Source organism: Felis catus, chromosome D3 (genome assembly GCF_018350175.1).
Source record: "Felis catus isolate Fca126 chromosome D3, F.catus_Fca126_mat1.0, whole genome shotgun sequence".
NCBI lineage: Eukaryota > Metazoa > Chordata > Mammalia > Carnivora > Felidae > Felis > Felis catus.
In genome coordinates this window covers 1829377-1849936 of record NC_058379.1, presented here as the reverse complement: position 1 = coordinate 1849936, position 20560 = coordinate 1829377, and the positions used below count along the sequence as shown (strand labels likewise).

The following is a 20560-nucleotide window of genomic DNA, read 5'->3' as shown; positions in this document are numbered from 1 at the left end:
CAAACACGGCAGGGTGTGGGCTCTGCCTGCCTCCTCGGGCAGGAACGGAGCGCCCCGCCCACGCCGCTGGGCGGTGGGCATTTGGTTACCCACCAAGTGCCTCCGGCTAAGGGCCTGGCCCACCGGGAGGCCCCCTGCACCACCTGCTGAAAGAATAAATTACGTTTTCTAATGTGTAATCACGAACAGCAACCACTCGTGTATAAAAGAAATAACTGAGGGGCGCCTGGGTGGCACAGTCGATTAAGCGTCCGACTTCAGCCGGTCATGATCTCGCGGTCCGTGAGTTCGAGCCCCGCCCGCGTCAGGCTCTGGGCTGATGGCTCGGAGCCTGGAGCCTGTTTCTGATTCTGTGTCTCCCTCTCTCTCTGCCCCTCCCCCGTTCATGCTCTGTCTCTCTCTGTCCCAAAAATAAAATAAATGTTAAATAAATAAATAAATAAATAAATAAATAAAAGAAATAACTGCTGGTGTAAGCTTTGGCACGTTTTACCGAGGATCGTTTTGCGTTCGTATTTAAAGACACTAGGGTAAAAACCAGCCATCCGGGCCCACGGCCCAGAAGCCCAGAAGCCCACTGCCCCCTGAGGGGTCACCCTGAAAAGGGGCGCCCGGGGAGGCTCTGTCGGCTGAACGACTGACTCTTGATTTCGGCTCAGGTCATGATCCCACAGTTTCGCAGACGTAAGCCCTGCGTCAGGCTCTGTGCTGACAGCATGAAGCCTGCTTGAGATTCTCTCTCTCCCCGCCTCTGTCTCTGCACCTCCCCGGCTAGCGCTCTATCTCTCTCGAGATAAATAAATAAACTTTAAAACCTGTGTTCATTTAACGGCATTACCTAACAACATCGCTGGGTCCAACCTAAGAACGAATTTTAATCTTTAGTGTAACCAACATGTTATGACCACTAGGAAAAATTAAGAGACCACGTATTTTTAAAGTTATATAAAAATAGCTCTTAAGTGCTATTACCGTGACAAAGAAAATCATACACATCATTTTTCCCAGCACCAGGAAAGCCACACAAACGGGCTGTCCCAGGCCAAAAAGCAGTGGCGGGACCTGGCCGCGCACGGGGTCCCTGTCTCCCGTGCTCTCTCCCTTTGCAGAAATTAAGGGCCGGCCTGGTGCCGCAGTCGCTTTCGGCAGGAGACAAGGAATTCCTCAAGGACTGCCGGTCACCGTCCTGGCACCTGGCACTGCAAAACAACAGTGGAATGACCACGGCAAGACACCCTTCTCAAGGGACACGTGTGGGACAGCGTTCCTCGGTCACGCGAGGAGGGCGCTCCCCCATGGGGAGAAAACCAGAGGGAAACACAAATGTACCGGAGTCTGGAGAAAGGGGGCAGTCACACAGTGAACAAAATCAAGTCGCTTTCGTCAACGACGGAGACCTTCTCTCCCCAGAACGTTGTAAACTGACCGGCAGGCTGACAGCACAGGCTCGCACGACAGTCGGGAGGTACCGGAAAACGGACGGGACGCCGGCTCGTGGAACCCAGGGAGATGGGAGGATTTTCACCCCCGGGCTTTTCCAGAAAACTCCGGTTCCCTTCCCTCCAAGCCAGTCACACCACAAGTGGGGAGGTCTCACAAAGCAACTGTTGCAAAAGCGAAAACGTCAAAGGTGCGTTAACCCGCGAAGTGCCGGCCAACGGAGAAGGCACCACCAGACTGTGGCCGCTACATGCAGGGTGACCGGCGGGCCGGGGGCGCGCCTGCCACGCCAGGCGGTGCGAGCGCCCCGGAAGCTGCGTCAGGCCGCAGGAGGAGCAGGCCCCGTGTAAAGATGCCCCCCACCCGCCCGTTCACCCTCCGTGCGTGCAGCGGCGGGACCGGGCTCCGCTCCGCTGGCGGCTGGTATTACTTTTAGGTCAATGAGGACTGGGCAAGCATCACTGTTAGCTAATTGGCAAAGTTAATAAGTACATTAGTTGATTAGTTACTTACTGCCTCGCTGGCAGGGGGGCACGCACACTGACGTCGTCCACACCATCATTTGCCAACCGATAAGCCAATAATTAGAGCAATTACGGCAACCACAGCCACTGACACAGCCACAATTATCCACTTTTTCTGTCAAAGAAAAGCAAGCTGATTACATCATGGTAATTTCATATCGCCACATTAGAAGACCTCATTCAGTGAAAATAAAATGATCCACGGGAATCTCTTAACATGCAAGTTACAGGACAGCTAATTAATTATTCAGCAGCTTTTAGTTCTTAAAAAGGGTGGTTTTTCCTTGAATAAGGTCAGACTGTTTGGAGACGGTTCTAGAAGCCTTAGGACCAGCAGTGAGCGAGCCGCAGGGTCATGGCGTGCGGGTAAGTTCCGAGGGGCTGAGACGCACGCGTGCTGTTCTCTCACCTCCCACACGCACAGCCACGGGCCCAGCTCAGGAAGGAAGCTCAGAAGGCAGCGGCCCACGTGATCAGTCCCCGCCCTCCTCGGTCCCGTTTGCTCGAGGTGGCGGTGGACTCCTCCAAGGCTCCCGCCAGGCCCCAGAAGATAGATCGCCCGCCCAGGGAAGGGGACGGTCACCGTGTGAGCGGCCGCGGCCGCGGGGCGTCTGGGAGCAGGGTGACAAGTTCAAACAGGCAGTGTGGGTTCACAGGTCAGGTGTTCACGGACAGAGGGGTAAGTTCGTTTCTGAGCGGCTGACACTCTCCAAGGACGGTGAGGCCTTGCCAGCAGTCAGGGTGGAGACGGGTCACGGCACCGGCTGTTCACAGCAGTCATCTCTTCACTCAAGTTCTCGCTGGCCGGCCCGCTGGTTGGGTCACGGAGAAGCGAAGAGAACCGCCCTCTGCCAACGACTCTGTCACCGAGTCCCCCGTGCCCGGAAGGAGGCTGAGAGCTTCCGGCGTGCGCCTCATCACCTCACGTCCTCTGGGAGCGTTTGGAAAAGCGGGAACACGGTGACATCGGCAGCCCTGCCTCCCGTCTCAGAGGGAATGACCACGTGCAGAGGCGCCCCAGGAGAAGCAGGGCCCGGGCTTGGCCGGCTGAGCCGAGCCCACGCGTGCCTCCCGTCCCGCGTCCGCGTTCAGCCCGCACGCTGACTCCTCGCACAAACTGTCGCCCTTCCTCTCTCCCCGGCACCCCGGAACCGCCTCTTGGTAGGGCCTTTGTGGGCGACGGGCAGCGGGCAAGCAGGCTCCCAGGAAGGCAGGTGAGCCCGCACGGCCGGCCCGCAGGACGGGGCAGCACGGCGGGGGGCTTTGTGTCCACCTTCTGCACTTGGGGAGGTGGGGGGTGGAGGAAACCCAGGAACTGCGGGGAGAGTTGTCTTGTCCTGGAGTCAGGACTTAACTTCGTCTCTCTGTTGTGTCCTCACAAGAGCTCTGCCCACGCACAGCACACTCAGGATTCACACACTCCGACTCCCAGAGCCGAGCGGGGCCTCTACAGATGCCTTAGGCCCGGTCTCGGGAACTCTCTGCCTCCGGACCAGACGCGTAGCCAGCAACCCAAGGAAAGAATCGAGTGTTCGCTGCACAAAATGCGCACCCGACGGCTTTGAGAACCTCCAGTCCCGTTAGCTCTGCGTTACCCACCAGCTGATGGCCCACGACACAGAGGACTCGAGAATGGGAGGCGGCCAGGCTGTGGGTTTCATTGCTCAGAACACCGTCACGGCACGTTCACCGAGACAAACTCTAAAACCTCTTAGCAAAAGAAGCGCTTCGGTTGTAAAATGAAATGAGAATTTAAGCAAGCATTTATTTCTTGGAATAGCTATTAAGTCGGGCTACATCAATAAAGAGAAATGAAGAGAAAAATGCGCTTTAAGTCTTAAAAACCAAACTCACCCTTCTAGCTTTGCTGTGATATTTAATCGCCTTTTTCGTTTCTTCTTTAGCGTGTTCTACATAGTCTGTGGCGTTCATAACGTTTTTTTCTATGTTGTTGATCATTTCGCCCTAGAAACAAAAAGTTTCAAGCTTAGAGGACATTCTCCCACGACTTGAGCGCGTACCCCCAAGGCCGCCACAGCACCAACGACATCTTCACGTGAACGCAACGTGCACATGACGGACACCGAATGTTTTTCACGTTTACGAGAACATGAGAACGTTACAAATGTGCCGACGTGATGATCAAAATGGAACTTACACTCTAAAAAGCGTGAACAGGGATGAGAGGGACGGGCCACAACGGAGCACATTCTGAGACATGCTTTTCCACGTGCGCTCCTTGTGACGGCGGGCGCAGCCAAGGAGAGGCAGCTAACTCGAGGCGAGACCAATCTCTTACTGTCACCACACACACACAAGGGACAATGACGTCCTTTCTAGTGCATAGGAACTTGTGGTGATTTCTTTAAAACATCGGTCTGGTTGACACTAAGTTCGCCAAGTGAAGGGAACCGTGGCGCGAGGCGGGCGCAGGGAGGTGGCGGGGAGGGGAGACCGTACCTGGCTCTCTGTCCACAGCAGACACACTCTGCAGCAGTGACGGCGCAGCGTTAGGAGAACGACGCATAATTAAGTCACGTGCTCACCAGCTCAAGCTTACTAGCGGTTTTGACTATACAGAGTTTGAATCAGGCGAGTCAATATAACGCATCCCTAACCGACTTCTAAAAGCAAACAACGAAACAGAGCTGAGAATATGGCCATTTTTCTACCGGAGCTTCACGCGACATACTTGGTGTGGAGCCGTAATAATTAACGCCTGAAGCACGCTAAAATCTTCCACGATTACAAAAGCAACGCGGTGCCCTTACGGCCTAGCCGCTCCCCTCGGAACACTTCCGGAGAAGCAGCTGGCAGAAACGACACACTGCTGGTGTGGCCTCGGCGAGGGCTCCCCCCCGACCAGAAAGGGGGGGCCTGCCCGTGGTTGCTCGTTTCCCCCAGCAATCGCACGGTATCTGAGGTTTTCACGTACTTGATGATAAACGTCTTCCAAAACAGGGGTCTTCGAAAGGTCGGTGACCCACGTGGAGAGTGAGTCCCGCACGCGGACGGGTTTCCTGTCGTCCTCGTGCAACCCAGAAAACAAGCCGGCCGGGGCTTAAGCTTCTCCCGGGCCGCTCCTGCCAGAGCGCACCCGAAACCAGCCTGCCGGCGAGTGAGGACAGATCTAGCTGAGAGGTCCGACGTGGACGCTCCCAGGGCACAGGCGTCAGCTGAACCTGACCCCTGAATCCGCAAGCGGCCGCGTGCAGGCCTCACTCGCTAGTGCGACTGCCACGGAAGGCCTGATGGAGACTCACGGGAGCCAGAACAAACGTATCCACACACCTAACGGGAACACGTCGGCTCGTGGTTTACACCAGATTTCAGGTTTGTTAAGAACTGCCTACACTGCTTCCATTGTCTCGCGGGGGAACCGCCCTCCCGGGCTGCGAACGGGACAAAGAACACCACGCAGAGAGCAAGGCTTCTATCTGTGGCATGGACTAGGCCCCTCGGGGCCTACTCCTCTAAAGACTTCTAAAACCTCTCTGCCAATTATTGTTCTAATACACGTTCCTTGTAAAAACGTGAAAGTACACGTGTTTTAGAGAAGAAACCTAAAATCCCCACAGGTGCACTGTTATTGTCCGAGTTGGTACATTTCTTTCCTTCTGTGCACACTGTCCTATGGAGCCAAGTTCATGCACGTACACACGCATGCGTGTTACACACGACCGTATCTATACAGATGTGTATAAACACACGTAAGATTGTATAGCTCCCTCTTCACTCAAAACTCCAGCACGATACCTGCACGTCTCACTAAAAATCTCCCTGATGAAAGTCTGCCGCCCGTGGCCACCTGGTAGGTAGGCTGTCGTGTGGACACACATAATGCGAGCGAGTGAGCCACGGCCTCAGACAGATGTTTCCAGCATCTGTCTCACGAGAATACTGCACTCAGTTTCCAGATGTGGAGAGCGGATCCGGAACGATGGCTTTCTCAGGTACCTGGACCCGACACTTCACCAACACCAGGCGTCCGTCCCAGACAAGGGAAAACGTGTGCGTTACCTGGGTCTCAACGAACATGGCCATGTCCGTGAACATCTCGTGTAGCTCCCGGATGCTGGTCTCCAGCTTCATGATGTCTTTGTGACGAGACTCAATTTCATTGAGAGCTTGTCTAGTGATCTGTGAATCTGATATAATCTTGGGGAAACAAAGGCAAGAGAGAAACACCGATGAACTCAGGGCGGCTCAGAAGAGAAAGCACAGGCACGGGAATGCGGCCGCAGCCCCCCAGGCACTCACGTCTGCGGTGAAGACCGAAGGGCTTCCGCTTTCCAGCATTTCTTCCAGCTCCTCGTCGGTCGTGGTTCTTCCAGCTGTGAGATGAACACAGGCCCCACTCAGAACGAGCCGACACTTACAGTGACCGTTCGGGGGCGCCTGGGTGGCTCAGTCGGTTGAGCGTCCGACTTCAGCTCAGGTCACGATCTCACAGTTCGTGGGTTCGAGCCCCGCGTCGGGCTCTGTGCTGACAGCTGGGAGCCTGGAGCCTGCTTCCGATTCTGTGTCTCCCTCTCTCTCTGCCCCTCCCCTGCTCATGCTCTGTCTCTCTCTCTCAAAGATAAACATTAAAAAAAAATTCAAAATGACTTTTTCAACCAGAAGTTAGCAACTAGACCTGAGTTAACCTTTTTTTAAGTTTATTTATTTGAGGGGGGAGGGGCAGAGAGAGAGAGAGAGAGAGAGAGAGAAAATCCCAAGCAGGCTCCAAGCTGCTAGCATAGAGTTGGACGCGGGGCTTGATCCCACAAACTGTGAGATCATGACCTGAGCCAAAATTAAGAGTGGGGACGCTTCACCGACTGAGCCACCCAAGTGCCCCAGTTAACATTTTCAAGCAACATTGTCCTAACCTTTCAAATATGCTTTCTTGGGTGAGTGTTAATGATGAGAGAAATTAACATAAGACTAACAAGCAGGAAAAACTGGAAAACTCTCATAAAAAACCTTATAATTGGAATGAATACAAAAATCTAATTTTAGTAGGAATGAGAACTCTAAAAAGGGCGTTGACACGTAATTTTTTGGCACGCTGGCTTTCGTAAAAGTCTAATTCCGGCTTATGGAAAGAGAATACCAACGTATGTTATCAGCATTTATTAGAAGATCGTAAATAAAGACTGAACGTTAGAATCAGACGCTTTAATACTTGCTATGTTTTGGTTGTTATGTATGTTTCCTTGAGTTGAACGTATTCGTATTCTCTATGAAATACAGTCACAGGTTTTTGGAAAAACTCAGTTGACAATCGTTACGTTTTACAATTTGTGTCACACATAAAAAAAGTTAAATGAGGAAACGTCATGATTACAGCATTCACGGCAGCATTATTCACATGGCCACCGCCTGAGCCACAGACACACGGGGTCCACGCACACAGCACAACACAAGTCATCCGGGAAAGAGGGGACACGCCAGCCGCGTCAGTATGGCCGAACCCTGAAAAATCTACGTTAGGTGAGGGAGGCCAGTCCCAAAAGCCCGTATATTGTATGATTCCGTTTACATGAAGCGTACGGAATGGGCAGATTTGTGGAGGCTGGTGGCGCTCGAGGGCTCCGGGGAAGAGGCACGGGGAGGACTGATGACAGGGGCAGTTTCTTCCAGGGAACGAAGATGTTCCAAACTGGACTGTGTGGACGTGACAACCACGGACCTGCCCACTCTGGAAATCGCTCGTGTGGCACGTTAACTGGATCCCAAGAAGGCTGTGGAGATGCCATTTAATGAGGTTCAAGTTCACAGCTGTTCTGGGCTCCCCAACCCCGGGGGACACTGCACCCGTCGTGAGGCCGTGTCGCGGCCGAGGAGCCCCGGTCTTCTCCAACAGGGAGCAGACAGCGAGCACACCGGACTGACCTTCCTGCGGTCAACATACTGCCTTCTGCCCGGCGGCAGCCAAGCTCCATCGTCCAAGGGGGACGGCCGCACAGACGTCCTTGAAAGACCGTCTGGAGCAAAGGGCAGTCAGCGTGAGGCCCACAGAGAACCGTCTCCCAAGGTGGGGCAGGGGGGCTATGGAGAGACACCTGAGCAACTGATGGCTGGACGTTTCCCAAATCTGATTAATACCCTAGGAGCAATGGCAGTTAGAACGCAGTGCGAGGCCGCCGGGGGGGCTCCGTTTTTAAGCGTCCGACTCTCGATTACGGCTCAAGTCATGATCTCACGGTTCGTGAGTTCGAGCCCTGCGTCGGGCTCTGTGCTCACAGCGCGGAGTCTGCTTGGGATCCTCTCCCTCCCTCTCCGGCCCCTCCCTCTCCCTTGCTCGCATGTGCACGCACGCTCTCTCTCAAAAATAAAATAAATAAACATTTTTAAAACCAGAAAGTAACTTAAAGTCCACTCACCAAGGATTTTCTGAGGGACGTAAAGAAAACGTTTCGATGACTCAATGAACAGGAAGCTCTGGAAAAGCTTTAGGCTTTGCAGTATTGGCAAAAACAGACATGAACTACCGTTTTGGAGCCACAGAACTTTCCCGTCAGACCTTAAGAAAAGGACCTTTTGTATCAAAACAGCATTTTCGTTCACTCACTGATCTCCAGCTGGCGCTGGATGCGTCCTTTGCTCCGCTCCCGAAACAGAGTCTGGGCCTCGTTGTACTCCGTCATGACCTCCACAAACTTCCGAGACAGTACTGAATGCTATTAACACGGAAACACGAAATTAATACACAACGTTCACTTCTTCTGTAGCAAGTGAGGCACAGAAGCCACAACGGTCACACCTGCCCTTCAACCGGACCCGAACGGGTGGCAGCCAGCTCTAGACGGAGTCCACCCCGGGACGTCACGCGCGTCACCCGGCTTGACTCTCACAACGGCCCCCGGCTCACAGACGGGACACCTCCCGCTGAGCGGACGTGGCCCGGCACCCACACACTCAGGCAGAAGCGAGCAGCCTGGACCCCGGTGTGGGCACCACAGACCCCTCACCCCCCAAGCCCGCAGGGTTCGGGGAATTCGGACAACGCGGGCCCGCAGCGTGGAATCTTTCCTTCATGATACGGAGGTCACCCAAAGACGCCACGACCTTTTACACAGAGATGCTGTACGGATTCATGTGACGTAAAGACAAACTATTCTGAATCTGAAAGGGAGACAAGAGGCCTGTGCTCACTAGGCCGACGACCAAACCTGAGTTCGTCGTATCCGGAGATCCACTGAGGTGCGGTCCCCACTCTCATCCTGATCAAAACTCTGCTCGATAGCTGGGAACGAACAGGAAAAGAGTCACTCACCTTTTAAACTAAACAATGGATGTTTCTCAAGCCAAACCTGTAACTACTTTTCTTTCTTATCTTTTCGATTCCTCATAAATGTATGCATCTTGGCAACAATCATCCATTGTTGATAATTTCACAAAACAAAACCAGGTGTTATATCTTAACATTTCAAAGAAAAACAAAAGACGAAACAAAACGCCCGACTTTCACGGGGTTTGGAGAAGTCAACTATCAACCAACAGGAAAGAGAGAGGAACCTGGGTGACATCGGCTTTAATGCCCTGAAGCGTAGCAAATTCTGATTCACGAATGCCCTGGTTTCTCCAACCAAAAGAAAACTTCCAGGGGAAGATGCAAAGAGAATTTGAGTTTTAAAAACTTGGGGCGCCTGGGTGGCTCAGTCGGTTGAGCGTCCGACTTCAGCTCAGGTCATGATCTCGTGGCTCGTGGGTTTGGGTCCCGTGTCGGGCTGTGTGCTGACAGCTCAGAGCCTGGAGCCTGCTTCGGATTCTGTGTCTCCCTCTCTCTCTGTCCCTCCCTTGCTTGTCTCTGTCTCTTTCTGTCTCTCGAAAATGAATAAATGTAAAAAAAAAAAATTTAAAAACTTGAAGTGACACGTCACCAATCACAGGGTAGGGTCCTTATTGGGAACCCAATTCAAACACACTGTGAAAAGAAATTCAAAGATCACTGGGGACGTGTGCATTCCCATGGGGTATTTCGTGACCAATAACCACAATGATCTGACCTAGATATAATCACGGCACTGTGGTTGTACTTTTGGGCCAAAATCCTTCTGTTTTCGAGTACCCTGGAATCCACACTGATGAAACCACCGTCTGGACGGGCTTTGAGCCACCTGGCAGGTGGGAGCCCCTAAGCCCCTGCATGGCGCACAGATGAAGGGTGTGAATGGTGGCAGCTGGCGGTCACCCCCCCCCCCCCCCCCCGGCTCCCACCTGTCTGAAATGTCCCCAAAACAGTTCTTTCCCATCTGCAGAGATTTCCTGGATGTGAACGCTCTTCTGTAACAATTAAATACAATGTGTCTTTCCAGCAGGCCCCTCCCAAAAACCACCTGTTAGACCTGAACCTCCAGCTCCACAGAGGCTAAACCCCGCGCACTTAGCATTCAACAGAACCTAAACGTAAAGGATTGAAGAAGAACCCGTGATTCGTGGGAAGGACTGTTCGCCTTCTCACGTATCTGCAATTTGGCCACAAGCGTCCTACAGACACGCCTCTGTAAGAGGTCAACCCTTTATCAGCAAGTGCTTGACCTTGTTGAATATTCATGCTTCTGTCCCCAATATGCCAATTAACAACCATTAGCTTGAGCCCCTGGTCCTCGGTCCTCCCAGCCGGCAGTTAAAGAATTCTCGACTCATGAATCATTTACAGACTTGCTGTTCCAAATACACACAAATAATTTAAAGTGCCCATCGTGTAGACGTTTAGAAATGTGGAAGAACAGAAAGTGATAAAGGAAATAAAGACGAGCCACGTGCCGCCACGAAGGATCAAACGCAGCCAAAGCCTTAAACTCACACTTCAACTTGGCTCGGATTTTACTGGCAGTTTTCTTGATTTCTTTGTTCAGATCCTCAAGGTCTTCCTTTGTTTCTTAAAAAAAAAAAAAAAAAAAAAAAGTTATCTGAGCTATAATATCCAACAGCAATAACGCCCAATAAACTTACAAATGGAACAACATCCTTGGCAAATACTCAAGTGTTTTTATTTCTTAAGAAGAAGTATCGATCTTGCCAGTGGTTCACCAAGACCAAGGGACCTCAGTGGCAGGGGGAGCTTGGTAGAAATGCGCATTCCTGGGCCCCGCCCCAGACCTCTGGGTGCCACTCTGCCACCAGCAATGGGACCTGACAAGCCCGCAGGTGACTGTGATGTGCACCTATACTTGGCTGGTTTGCAGCCATTAATTTGGTGGAATAGGTCACTGGATCCGTCGCTAACACCTAGACCTAAGAAAGAAAAGCAGAAATTAACCAAATCCCGGAAAAAAAATTCTCCCGTGCGTCTGATTTCTCTTGTGCTCTCCTCTACCCAAGCAAGGCGAGCCCCTCAGGGGAGTGCTGGTGGCCACACTGTGTCCGGGCTGGCAGAGCGAGGGCCCAAGTCTACAGGCAAACGCACACGGGCCGGATGTACGCAGGGGTGTGGCCCCGCTGAGGATGGGGCACAGCTATGAGCCAGGGGGTGGGGGGGGTGGGGGGGAGGACGGAGCTGCGGTGGATCAGTGCAGGCAGAGCCCCGCTGGCACTCCCCAGGAGCACTCCCCTCGCTGGATAAGAAAGCCCCTGGTCTGTTCCAGGAGGGGGAGACCCCGGGCTCTCTGCTCACAGGCAGGCGGGGGCCCAGGCGTAAGTGAGAGACGAGAAAGGGGCATTGCCAGCCACAGCAGCGGGCCGCGAGGCTGTCCTCGGCAAAGGTGCCATTTCAAACCACTGAGAAATGACATGGTGCTCTCAACACTCCTGCTGGGAACTGTCCGGAAAGCTGGACGAAACGTGCGTTTAATCTGCTTAAAGACACCATAAAGCTACACGGGCAGGGAAGAAGACCCAGGAGAAGGACACCCAGGGAGGGAGCCAGCTGCTCCCCCAACCCCTGCCATCTGTCAGCAACGTTTACAAATCATCTTTTAAAAAAGAAAATACTGAGGCGCCTGGGTGGCTCAGTCGGTTGAGTGTCCGATCTTGGTTTCAGCTCAGGTCATGATCTCACGGCTTCCTTGTGGGTTCGAGCCCCGCCTTGGGCTCTGTGCTGACAGCATGGAGCCTGCTTGGGATTCTGTCTCTCCCTCTCTCTTTGCCCCTCCCCCACTTGCTTTATCCCTGTCTCTCTCGCAATAAGTAAATAGACTTGTTTTTGTTTTGTTTTTAAAGATGAAGGGTGGTAATTTTTTTAATGTTTAATTTTGAAAGAGAGAGAGAGAGACAGAGCACCAGCAGGGGAGGGGAAGAGAGAGAAGGAGACACAGAATCCAAAGCAGTCTCCAGGCTCCGAGCTGTCAGCACAGAGCCCAACGCGGGACTTGAACCGATGAACCGCGAGATCATGACCCGAGCCCAAGTCACACATCTAACTGACTGAGCCACCCAGGTGCCCCAGTAAATGAACTTTAAAAAATAAGAAGAGGGGCGCCTGGGTGGCGCAGTCGGTTAAGCGTCCGACTTCAGCCAGGTCACGATCTCGCGGTCCGTGAGTTCGAGCCCCGTGTCAGGCTCTGGGCTGATGGCTCGGAGCCTGGAGCCTGTTTCCGATTCTGTGTCTCCCTCTCTCTCTCTGCCCCTCCCCCGTTCATGCTCTGTCTCTCTCTGTCCCAAAAATAAATAAAAACGTTGAAGAAAAAAAAAATTAAAAAAAAGAAGAAGAAGAAAATACTGTCCTAGGATCGGAATTACTGCTACTAGCTTGTACGTACAAAGCCCAGGACTCCACCAAAAATAACCAGGCCAACAAAGAACAGCAGACCAGCTGCACAGACCCACAGGGCGCCTGTTAGTGGATCATCAGACACAGACTTTTGACATCATTATCCTCGAAGGGGTAAAACACAAAATTAAGAACTTTGTCAGAAAACCGGACGGTGCACAAAGGAACCAGGGATGTTGCGGGACCAAAACTTCTCTCACCCAGAAATAACTCAACGGGCAAAGAGAGGTCCGCAGATGACTCAGAAACACAGCTTCCAAGTAAAACGAGGAGACGGTGTCTCTGGGAAATAGCGGAGGGCAGGAGACGCTGCGAGTATGGTGAAAAGGTTTAACGACACAGATTTCAAGTCTCCCAAAGAGAGAGGACAGGAAATCGGGCAGAGATGGTTCACGGAGAGAAAGTGGCTGAAGTGGCCAGAGGCGTGGGCTGAAAGATCCAAGAGGCCTTGGGGAAAGCAGGCAAACAGAAAGAAAACCACATCCAGAAACGTCAGCACAAAATTGCTAAAGCAAAGACCAAAACCCAAGTATCTTAAAAGCTACAAGTCGACAGGTGACTTTAAAAAACACAAAAACAAAAAACAACAAACAAAAAGGCACTGGAAAGATAACTTCAAGATCTTCAAGATGGTCAAAGAAAATTACTTCCCAACAGACTCCTACACTCAGTGAAAACATCCTCCAAGAACAAGATTACAGACAGAAAATTTCAGACAAATGCATATTCCCGACTAAAAGCAGTGATAGTGTTTTGATTTTTTTTTTTTTAATTTGAGAGAGAGAGAAGGAGAGAGGGAGAGAGGGAGTGCACAAGCAGGGAAGAGGAGCGGGGGTGGGTGGGAGTGGGGAGAGGGGAGAGGGAATCTCAAGCAGGCTCCACACTCAGTGCAGAGCCCGAAGCAGGACTCGGTCCCAAAACCCTGGGATCACAACCTGAGCCAAAATCAAAAGTCAGACGCGTAACACACTGAGCCACCCAGGCGCCCCAACAGTGTTTGTTAGAAAGAAACAGTGTCAGATGGAAGGTGTGAGGCCCAGGGATAAAGAAGAAGCAGAGGTCAAAACCGTAGGTTAGTTGTACAAAACAAGGTAAGATACAAATAGTTACATTACTTGTATCTATTATATACACACGTCAATATGTGCATCTAAGGAAAGATGGGGTTAAAGTTTCCTAAGGCCCATGTGTTACCGGAAGAAACAAAAGTACAGATTTACATTAGATCTTAAATCAAGAATATACACTATGGGGGCACCCGGGTGGCTCAGTCGGTTAAGCGCCCGACTTAATTTCGGCTCAGGTCGTGATCTCAGGGTCCCTGAGACTGAGCCCTGCATCGGGCTCTGTGCTGACAGTTTGGAGCCTGATTGGATTCTCTGACTCTCTCTGTCTCTCTCTCTGCCCCTACCCCACTCAGACATGCTCTCTGACTCTCAAAATAAATAAACGGTAAAAAAAAAAAAAAAAAAAAAATACACACTGTCATCTAGGGGACGACCACAAAGTGACAGGACGTAGTTCATATAAACAGGCTCACGGTGGAGGGGATAAAATTCTTAAAAACCAATCCAAGAGAAAGCACGAAAAGAGAGAAAAGTTACCAAAGAAGCAAGAATGTCCGCCCCAATGTCACATCACGAATTCTGGCAAACAGACTAAAAGCACTTAGAGACAAAAAACGATCAAACTGGAAAAAAGGCAAAGCCTGGCCACGTTTTATTTTACGGATAAGAGCCCAGAGAGAGCTGTCAGCTACTAGGGCGTAGGAGACCGACGGGAAAGCGGTGTGATAGGTCCACCACGCACACCGATCAGGGACACCGGGGAGGGGGGGGCTGTGAGCTCACACAGGGCGGACGGGAGCGCAGAGCCTGTCCGTGGGGACAAAGGCCCAACGCGCCTCGACGCTTCGCGGTTCTGACGGCATCCGTGCCCGTGTCCTCCGTGCGTGAGTCTGGACTGGGCCCTGGAAGGAGGGGACAGGGGGCTATAAAGGGTGTCCCCGGACAGTCCCTGAGATGGGAAGCAGGGACTGCACGTCGGATCCCGGTGCGTTAGCAATGTCGACTTAGATGGTTACGGTGTCGGCGCACAGAGCATATCCCGCGGAGACACACACAGGAGCACGGCTCTGACACAAGTCGGCAGAACTGACGACAACACACACACCACACGTGTCACACGTGTCGGCAAACACCGCATGTGCTCATCCAGGCACGGAAAGCACACGCATGGCCACACGCCCGGAGATGCGGACGACGGGCGAATCTAGGGGAAGGGATCAGGGGTGTTCTCTGTACTGTCCTGGCAACTTTCCCATGGACTTGAAGATTTTCTCGCTAAAAACCCAAAAAGCATGTTGAACGGCACCCGTCCCCCATCCAGCAGCTGCAGGCCTAGGAACCAGGCGCCCGTCTGCAGTCTGGCGCCACCTGGTGGCCACCGTGCTCAGGCACCGCTCGGCCCAGAGGCTGGGGGGCTGGGCCGCAGCGGCTCGAGGACCCCCACCCCCGTCCACGGCGTGGTACCCCGCCCAGGACAAAGGGCTGGGAGGCCGGCAGCCCCCTGCCACCTGCCTCACCCTGGGCTCCTCACCGCAGGGCCCCGTCATACAGGAGAAGGGTGACTACGTTTCTCTGTTCAAAGTTCGACCACGAAAGCACTTGCACGTGGTTTCCCACGTCTCGGTTCACACGTTGTCACCAAACGTACAAAAGAAAGAAGCAATCGTTTTACTTAGGGCCCAAAAGGGACTACTGTGAGCACTGAGAGTTCCGCGTTTACTGCAACGGCAGCTTCATCTGCTACTTCTTGGCAGCAAAAGTTTTTCAGAGGTAAATCACTCAAGAGGAAACAAATACGCGAACATTTATCCAAATTCAGTTCTCCCAAAAATTAAATAAGAGGTTAACAGGCGTCACATAAAAATTTCTGTGGGCCTCACGCCGGTCAGAGTGGCTAAAATGAACAACTCAGGAAACAACAGATGCTGGTGAGGATGTGGAGAAACGGGAAACTTCTTGCACTGCTGGTGGGAATGCAAACTGGTGCAGCCCCTCTGGAAAACAGTGTGGAGGTTCCTCAAAGAATTAAAAATAGACCTACCCTATGACCCACGATAGCACTGCTAGAAATTTACCCAAGGGATACGGGAGTACTGATGCATAGGGGCACTTGTACCCCAATGTTTATAGCAGCACTTTCAGCAATAGCCAAACTATAGAAAGAGCTTAAATGTCCATCAACTGAGGAATGGATAAAGAAGTTGTGGTTTATATACACAACGGAATACTACACGGCAGTGAGAATGAAATATGGCCTTTTGTAGCGACGTGGATGGAACTGGAGGGTATTATGCTTAGTGAAATAAGTCAGCCAGAGAAAGACAGATGCCATATGTTTTCACGCATATGTGGATCTTGAGAAACTGAACAGAAGACCATGGGGGAGGGGAAGGGGAAAAAAAACAGACACAGAGAGGAAAGGAGGCAAACCATAAGAGACTCTTGGATGCTGAGAACAAACTGAGAGTGGATGGGGGGATGGGGGAGAGGGGAAAGCGCGTGATGGGCACTGTGGAGAGCACCTGTTGGGATGAGCACTGGGTGTTGTATGTAAGTCAATTTGACAATAAATTATATTCATTCAACAAAAGAATAAAATACAGTAATTACAAAAAAAATTGCTGTGGGCAAACAGACTAAGCAAAGTTGACACAGGTTTCCTTATTGCAGGACTGCTCCGGGCCTTTATTGCTCGGAGCACACTGTAACTTCTCTAGAGGGATTATGGCACAATGAGGCTCCCAAAGCACTTAGTGACATAGGCCAGCCGATGAGATTCATGCCCCACAACACACTTTGGGAAACATCTACAGAGGGTCAGAGCATCGTCTTATAAGACATGCAAAATCTTAAAATTAAAAACGTGGGTTTTTTTTTTTTCAATTTAAGATTTTTATTTTTTCAACGTAAGGCTACATCAAGTAATCTAACAAAAAGTTGCTCTCAACTCTCCTCTTTACTTGAGAGTGAGAGCGCCCCCTTACCACTTACACTCAAGCCCACACCGGACGTCACTGAAAGAAGTCAACAATAGGAAGCACAAGGTGGGGGGGAAACATGTCATTATTCACAGAGGACACGACTGGGTGCAGAGACAGTCCAACGCAATCTACACGGAAATTAACAGCATTAGTAAGTAAGCAGGCAGGACAATGGGCACCAGGTCAACACGTGGAAACGAACAGAAAATAAAATTTGCAGCAGACGCTGCTTACGTGAACACCGATACCCAAAGCACCTGGTAATAAATACAGTGCAGGATGCGCGAGGCGTCTGCAGCAAGCCCTGCAGACCACGACCCAGAGAAACTCGTCTAAATGGAAGATCTAAATGGTGGACGGACCGACCGTTTTCATGGCTTGAAGGGTTCCTTCTGTAAAGACACCATTTCTGAAATCCCCACGTGACGGGTGGACTCCAATCTGCAGTCTCTGCCATCTCACCCGACGTTTCCAAAACTTATGTCTCCAGGTCGAGGCAACACTCCCTTACGACTACCAAGGCCCCGACTTTGGGCTAATCTAAAACCGTTTCTCACATGCTGTCCTCAGCAGACACCCAGGACAGCACGTGGCATGCAGAAGCCTTTCCTCTTCAAACCACCTGTAAACCTGCCCTAACAAATGCTGTTTTCCTAATCAATCTCTTTTTTTTTTAATGTTTTACTTAGTTTTGAGACAGAGAGAGACAGAGCATGAGCGGGGAAGGGACAGAGAGAGAGGGAGACACAGAATCCGAAGCAGGCTCCAGGCTCTGAGCAGTTAGCACAGAGTCCGACGTGGGGCTCGAATTGCCGGACCGTGAGATCATGACCTGAGCTGAAGTCTGACGCTTAACCAACTGAGCCACCCAGGAGCCCCCTAATCAATCTCTTGTTAACTTTCGTCTCAACACAAAATCCCGTCACTCCCGTTTAACTAGGGATGCAGAAAGTCCGCATCTGAGGTCCCATCACTGATATGGTCCCACAGCTCGGCAAAGTCCCTCCTGCGTATTCTTCTGGACGGGACACGGCGGTGGTCGTACGAAGCCACCACTGTGTCAGGACAGGGTGTGGCCTGCTCGGTTCCAGGGTGTTTACGAGCTCCCGGCCTGACCTCCGGCAGGTGCCGCCAGGGCCCAGGCCCGTTTCGAAGGCAGCAAGAAAGAGGCACAGAGACAGACACACAGACAGACGCACTTCTTTTCAAAGCCAGCAACTTACTTCCTTCTGGGTTTGGTGCAGAAAGAATGATGCTGTGGTTTTTCTTTACTTCTTCAACATATTGAGCTATTTTAGCGATGCTGGTCCTGATCTCCTCAACCTAGGACAGACAGAAAGTCATCATTATTGCGCACATCCGAATCTGCTGCCACCTGCCGTTCCCGAAAAGGGAAGGACAAAGGAGGGAAGTGAATGAGTAATCACCACATAAAGAAATAACAGCCTTTTACCATTCTCACACCGGGAATTACTTACTTTGAAGACAAAGAAACACGTACGGTGTGAAGGTCCATACCGCCGTGGCTAAGGCGGTGTCAATCAACCCTCAGCAACAAAACCCATCAGGTTGTACAAACCTTTACCGTCAAGACCCACGTGTTGCCGCAGATGACGTCACTGGGAAGCACGCGGCCGCCTGCAGCTCTCTGTGCAGTCAGCCGGGAACAGGGCAGGGCGCCTGGGGGCTCAGGCGGTTCAGAGACCGACTTCAGCTCAGGTCACGGTCTCGCGGTTCATGACTTTCAGCCCCGCGTCGGGCTCTGTGCTGACGGCTCAGAGCCTGGAGCCTGCTTCGGAGTCTGTGTCTCTCTCTGTCTCTGCCCCTCCCCTGCTCACGCTCTCTCTCTCAAAAATAAACATTAAAAATCTTCAAAAAAAAAAAAAGGGTATGCCAGCAGTCATACCCACGTGGGGAGGTGTTTACCGTAGACGAGGCCAAGCCTTCATAGTCATTGTTTTTACCCAATGATCTACACTACTGAACACTTGTTTCAAACTGTAATGTACTCGTCATGTACAGTCATGTACAGTAATGTAATGTACTGTAATGTACTGTAATGTACAGATCCCTGTATCTGAATTACCAGACTGGGCACACAGCTTAAGTGCTGACTGATCCTTCCTAAAACAGTCATTACAGAATCCTTCCACATCGTGGTAGATGTCCACATCCTAGTCCAGTGAGTGCTCCCATACAGGGCAAGAGGACTTCGCAGATGGGGCTGAGTCCTGACACGGGAAAACTATCCTGGTTACCTGAGTTGCTCTGAAGTAATCACAAGTGTCCTTACAAAAAGGGGACGAGAGGGTTAGATTTAGAAGCCGGGGGTGAGAAAACAGAAGCGGAGGCTGGAGCCGTGTGCCTTCAGCGCCAGTCGCTGGAAAGGCCAGGGAATGGCTGCTTCCGTGGCGCGTCCACAAGGAGCCAGCCGTGCCGGCACGCGGGTGTGAGCGCTGCACACTCACTTCAGACTCCTGACGTCTGGACCGGGAGAGAGCGCAAGCGTGTCGGTCAAGCCGCTGGGGCGGTGGCGATTTGTGAGAGCGGCGGTCGGAGACTAACTCCACGCACGTACTCGCGAGGGGAGGAGGGGAAAAGACAAATATCTTAGGATCACCATGAACATGGTCTTGACCGCCTGGACTCCTTGAAAGGGTCTTGGCCCCCGGGACCCCGGTCCGAACTCCGAAGCACACTTTGAAAATGCACATGCCAGAGGGGCGTGGAACACAGAATCCCGCCTTCCCCGAAGGGCGAAGTGCTACTCCGTTGGGCCGGGGGCTACCCCCACCGACGTAAGTCCTGTAGGACCGTGCATACTTCTCATGCTCACAGCTTAAGTTTACTGACCGTGTGAAAATGACACACCAACTAAAAACCGATTCCTTTACACGTTTGCTATTTCAACACCAGCACGGACACTCTGGCCTCGGTGCACGGGCTCCTGTCTCAGCCGAAGCAAACGCACCAGGGCACAACCGTCACCCAAGGCCAAGGCACGGCCTGCAGACCTGCGGGGTCTGCGTTCACACCCCTGGTGCCGCGTGGCCTCGGGGCCAATGCAACGCGGGGACTGTCACTCCCACACGGTGCAGGTGCCGGCGGGCAGGGTGGTGCTGACAGCTGCCACTGACACCACACGGGGTCTCTTTCTGTCCCTTACAAGTCATCTTTGCCAGGGGGACCTTTCCTGGCCACCCGAAGAGCACTCTCCAAAGTCCTTTACTAAACACTGGCCACGTGCAAAAGTCTATCTTCTACAGCATTCTACGTGATATTTAAGATACAAAGGCCATTTTCAAAAAACCAGTTTGTATTAACAACATCACCTGTTGTCTAACTAAGAAATCCTTCCACGAGACTTAACTGTAAATACGACGACTCTCTAACCAGTGAAAACTTGAACTTCGGTTGAACCCCAATGCTGCCAAGCCTCCCAGCGGGAGTCCCGTTCCCACGCCTCTGGGGCACCTACAGCCAACACGGACCCGTGTGGTGACCAGAAACATGGGGAGTGGCATTCAATGACCCGCTGTACACAATTCTTCCACTGGAGGTGACAACATCATTTAATTCCAGGTGGGTCTTTACAATAAATACATTTTTACAAAGAATGGAATTCTGGAAGAGTTAAGCATCCAAAGGGGGTAAAAATAGAAAAATAATTTCACAAAGTGGGTAGGTAAGCTCCAGACAATTAAAAACAGTCTCATTTCCAAAGTGAAACAAGGAAATTCAGTATCTTAACTTCTTTGGGCCTTAAAGTAAGTCCCTGTATCAAATAACTTAATTTCATGTTTTTCCACTAGATAAAATTAGGAACTAACATAATACATACGTAAACCC

The 20560-nt window shown here is 51.7% G+C and overlaps 1 protein-coding gene across 9 annotated transcripts in view; it reads right to left on the bottom strand.

Moving 5' to 3' along the window:
- STX2 (syntaxin 2) overlaps nucleotides 1–20560 on the bottom strand; it is an 80418-nt gene that overhangs the window by 47995 nt on the left and 11863 nt on the right. For 8 of the 9 annotated variants that reach the window (XM_023241267.2, XM_045041704.1, XM_045041705.1 and 5 more), the window contains exons 3-9: nucleotides 17935–18034; nucleotides 10759–10833; nucleotides 9122–9195; nucleotides 8521–8629; nucleotides 6225–6298; nucleotides 5985–6122; nucleotides 3819–3929 (exon numbers count right to left, since the gene is read on the bottom strand). In XM_023241267.2, coding sequence (XP_023097035.2) covers nucleotides 3819–3929; nucleotides 5985–6122; nucleotides 6225–6298; nucleotides 8521–8629; nucleotides 9122–9195; nucleotides 10759–10833; nucleotides 17935–18034 — 681 coding nt within the window. Of the gene's footprint in view, nucleotides 1–1953; nucleotides 2080–3818; nucleotides 3930–5984; nucleotides 6123–6224; nucleotides 6299–8520; nucleotides 8630–9121; nucleotides 9196–10758; nucleotides 10834–17934; nucleotides 18035–20560 lie in introns of all 9 variants that reach the window. The other variant, XM_023241265.2, reaches the window with a different exon arrangement.